We start from the raw sequence: 4,583 nt of genomic DNA on the forward strand, positions 1-4,583 counted from the left end.
CGATGAAAGGCATACAGTCTTTTCATGTCTTCGTGCACATATGTTTTTAGGTATGTACGTACATGTTGTTATACAAGTGTATGCGTACAGAGATTGAGGTACACTTTTCCCTGGATCCAGGTGTGCGAAGGGATGATTTGTAAATGATGTCCGTCTGTTCCGCGGTATTGAAAGAAACTCTTCACCGTGGCATCAAGGCTCCTTACCCTGACCTCTGATGGAGAGGGGCTGCTCCTGTCGTCTTCACTATTTTGTTCTCCCATGTTCTGTTTCTTACTCGCTCGAGGACCTCTGGCAGAAGAAGCAAAAGAAGAAGCGAGTGCCGCTGCCGCCGTGTTTCTTTTTTTGCTACCTTCTCGTTTCACATGGGAGAAGGGCCAAAGGAAAGGAGCAGGAGTCACAAACACGATAAGGACGCGTGAGCACGACGTCTCTACTCAGCTCTTTCCTGTTATGAATGGCTGTAGTACACAGATGGAAAGTGGAGAAATGGACACTCGGGGGGGTGAAACACATCTCAACGATTCTAAGTACTCCGCAGTCTTCATTCATTTGTTTCAAGAGACTTCACTCTCACCTGCTCTAACAAGACAAAACTCAGAAGGCTTGCGTCTCCAGACTTGTGTATGTATCTGGTGGCATAATAACGCCGTCTATATATTCGTGTATAGGGATGCTTGGGCTCAGGTATCCTACGCACTAACCAAGCCGTAGCGAAGAAAAGGAAAGAAGGTGGTAGTGATGGCTGATAGGAGCAAAACTTACAATTGCTGCCGGGGCTCTTCTGTTAACCAGAAGATATCGGGCATTGGAGGCTTAACAAAGGCGGATGGCGATGCGACACATCTCTACGGAAGACTACTCTATCCAGATGGATACAAATGCTGTGAGACAATACATCTACGCAGGGCTACTTTAAGCAACTGGACAAAACCTGTCGAGAAGTCCGTGTCTCCGTGATTCAGGAGTAACAGATTTTCATATATCTACGAGTGCGAGTAGACACTTGTTTTCTACACTACCTGTCTTTCTTGATGAGTCTCCCTCATAGGTTGTAAAAGAGGAAAACAAACATTTGCTTTGAATACGGAGAAAGCAAGATACTCCCAACTATGTCCAGTGGCAGGAAATTGATCAGTGGCAGTCCCATAGGCGTGTTAATGATTTGACTGTCTTTTTCCTTTTCTTCGTGAAGCGTGCATAATCCCAGCAGGGTATCACCATCACCTAGGCAAAGTCGTTCACCTCTCTTTGGCTAAAAATTTACAGTACGTACATGAATATGTATATCAACATCTACATAAGGATCTGTTTTAAGGAAACCGCACAAGAGATACACACAGACCCTCTTCCCTACAAATCGGCGGCAGGGTGAGAAGACGCGTAGAAGAATGACTGAGACAGTGAAGGGTTCTCTTTCTTTACTTTTATGATCCGGAGTATTGCTGTCCCCACTACGATCACCGAGTGGTAGACGAGACAATCTGTTTCTCCGGTGTTCCCTTCCGCCTCTCCCTGTGCGTACACACACGGAAACTCTGTCTCACACGCCCTACGCCTCCACGTGTGTGGATGTGCGAGTATGTACTAGTGGCGTACCTTTTCTTGTGAAGATTCTCTTTCCATTTAGAGCGGGACGCTGAAAGGAAAAAAGAGAGAGGATATCAGTCCGTCCGGCTTGTCGTGTGCGTCAAGTATCACTGCCAAATGCTTGTACTATCGACCTGTCTTTAGAGATAACAGAAACACATCCCCGTACGTATCCAGCTATATGAAGAGCTGGATATAGATACTTGACATATATGCTATGCGTTCACTATCTATACATATTGTGACCTCTCCCGTTGCGGAATGTGTGCTCTTAAGGAAAACCAATCTTAAAGATGGGTGTTGTCTGTACTTCTACTACTGATACTATAGTTCCTTTACTCGCACCACCTTGACTACCGCGCGACGTCTCACAACGGTCCTCATAATGCTCAAACCGTCTCCGTAGTGTATCTCTTCNNGAGGTTCTTTATCTGGTTTTCATGACCTGTGGTTGCCGCAGCAACAGTATATGAGAACTGTCCTTTCTGTCCAACAACAGCAGAGGAGAGAGAGGGCCTTCTAGCCTAGACTCACGTCTCCTCCCTCTTCGTGTGGCAGCAAGAGGAGTTTTTCTAGCTAACACTGCCAGTACTCAGAGCAACTCGGATGAGGAAGAAAGTCACAGCTTCTTCCTCGCTCTCTCTCCTTCCCTTCTTCTCCCCCGGCAGAAGCCTAGGCGTGTAAGAATGAAAGAGTACTTACTCTCAGTCTTCCTCGCTTTTTCGGAAAAAACGCGAGACGGTCCCTCCTACAATTGCTGTCGACACCGGTGGTTCAGAATAGTCCTCTACTCTTCAGAGTACGAAGAGGGGGAGAAACTTACTATCCCGGACTCCTTCCATTCGCTTGTCATATATTACTATATATCTGTCCCTCTTCGTTTTCTCCCAACTCCCCACTTATTGCTCATAACAAGCCCTTCCCGCCTCTTGCCCTTGTGCGGGATACAGAATGAGGAATGTATCCACCATATAAAGGAACCACTCGGGCAATCAAAGTAGAGGGAAACACTGAACTCCTTTTCCTGGCGAATCTCTTTGCGGGTTGTTTCATCAACGGAGAGACGGCAATAACACACAGGCATGTTGCCAATACTGCCCCTACTACCATGGCGGTCTGCCGCGTAACAGGGCTCACCATAGCAAAAAACTTGATGATATAAAACCCACCCGAGAAAAAATTCTGTTCTACCGTCGTGTTTCGCATACTTGTCTCCGCTACTTTTTTGCCCGAAGCCGGTGAACACGTACAGCGGTGGCTTGTTTAGGTCTTGAAGAAAGGCGTATACACAAAATTACCTGGCTATCGCAGCAATGACAAGTGCCCTCTCTGTACGGCTCGGAGCCATAGTACAGTCAAGCAATCTCCCCTTGTACTAGAAAATTCACTAGCTTGAGCGGCCTCTACGAGTCTGTGCATACAGTTACTCCTCGGTAGAAGGGAATTGAAACAAAGTCTGGAGATAATATCAATAGCCCACAAAAGCAAGACTCTCTGAAAAAAGAAGTGTCCTATCCGACAACTCTCTTCCTCACAAGACAGATCTCAGAATAGGAGTGCGCTCCACAGGGGAAGACTGAAGGATTGGACTGCAGGCAGAAGGGACGGTAACACAGCGATGGCTGCCCCGGTCCGGCACTCTATGCATGCAGGGTCCGTTTTTTTCTGTTCTCAGGGGAGGCCTGAATATCGAGACAGACCCGTACCGCGCCCCGTGTCCGCCGAATGAATCGCCCAGTGTCGGTCTCCTCTGCCACTGTCGTAGAAGAATCGGGAGAGATAGTTGGCCTTTTTGATTTTAGCAGAGAGCTGGCGCTCTCCCGAACTACCGTCCGTCTGATTCTGGGGTGTGGCTTTCGTTTCTTGGACCCTTAGTGGGGCCCGGTCACAATCGTCTCTCATCCGGACGCCGCCGTCAAGGGATGGATGGAGGCGCGCGTGAGTTAGTTAATACGCGGGGCATGTTGTAGACAGGGCTTAGTCACCCCGGTACTCTCGTGTCAGGTATTGCAAATGGGAATGCCTAAGCCTCGGGCCGGCCCCCAAAAAACCGTGGAAAGTCGCACTGCGCCCGCAGAAACAGGAGGATCCCCCTTCAGGACGAAGAATGGTTTGGCTCGACTTACGAATCCAGCAGTGGCCTCGCGGTTTACAGACCACACCATGGCGAGGGGAAAGCTACACAATTAGCAACATTTTCGGAATCTAAAGGAAGACGAAGAAGCCGCCCTGGGAGCCCACGCCCCAAAGTGGCAGACGGACTTCTGGGGAAGATCGCAGTGGCTGTGGCAATTTCTTTCATTCTATCAATATCCATTCCTTAAATCTTCTGTTTACGAGGGTCCGTTCTTTACAAAGAGCCTCCTCACGGCAGTTCTTTGGAACACCCACCCCCCGGACTTTTGGTAGATATTGGTGAAGAAGCACCGTTTTTGGGAGACCCTGGTGAGGAAGCCGGAGAACCCCAAAATATGTTACTTTTCCGCGTGTAGACGTTGGTTTGGATGAGGTCCCCCCTAGACTCAGAAACTTGCCCACCGTATTCTTCCTCGGCTCGACCCGCTGAGAGGTCCTTCCGCTGTGGAGTACCCAAGCAACAGTGGCGACGGATCATGCGAAAATGTCCTCTCGGTGCTCTAGCCGCAAGTATCGTCTTCGTGGCTACTGCGGTTCTTCTCCTCGTAGCTCTACACCGGATGAACTATATGGATGATTTTTTCAGGTTTCGCTAGGTGTACGCCGCAGGCCTCATTTTCAGCTCTGTTTGAATGTGGATGAGAAACACGGGGCCAGTCGTTTCCCTAGAGTCTGACTGAGCCCCAGAATATCCTACGAGCGCAGAAGGCGGCCTCGAGGAAAATGCGCCATATGTTTCACGTCCTATTCCGCAGAAGGAGCGACCGTGGAGAGTACGGGCTGCATCTTCCTGCATCAAGAGGAGCGCGTTTAGGGGGTAGGGACAGAGCAGCCGTGTCTTCGGACTCCGGTGATGA

The 4,583-nt window shown here is 49.2% G+C and overlaps 2 protein-coding genes across 2 annotated transcripts; one reads left to right on the forward strand and one right to left on the reverse strand.

Annotated features, from left to right (window-relative positions):
- Nucleotides 1–6: 6 nt before the first annotated feature.
- On the forward strand, nucleotides 7–210 carry CSUI_010347 (uncharacterized protein; the record flags this gene model as incomplete). The annotated part of the gene is made up of 1 exon (XM_068070452.1): nucleotides 7–210. A coding segment is annotated over one exon (141 nt), but the record flags the coding sequence as incomplete, so codon positions are not given.
- On the reverse strand, nucleotides 189–809 carry CSUI_010348 (uncharacterized protein; the record flags this gene model as incomplete). The annotated part of the gene is made up of 2 exons (XM_068070453.1): nucleotides 189–291; nucleotides 766–809. Coding segments are annotated over 2 exons (147 nt in total), but the record flags the coding sequence as incomplete, so codon positions are not given.
- Between the last annotated feature and the right edge of the window lie 3,774 nt (nucleotides 810–4,583).

This window comes from Cystoisospora suis (assembly GCF_002600585.1).
Source record: "Cystoisospora suis strain Wien I chromosome Unknown contig_7208, whole genome shotgun sequence".
In the NCBI taxonomy this organism is placed as follows: domain Eukaryota; phylum Apicomplexa; class Conoidasida; order Eucoccidiorida; family Sarcocystidae; genus Cystoisospora; species Cystoisospora suis.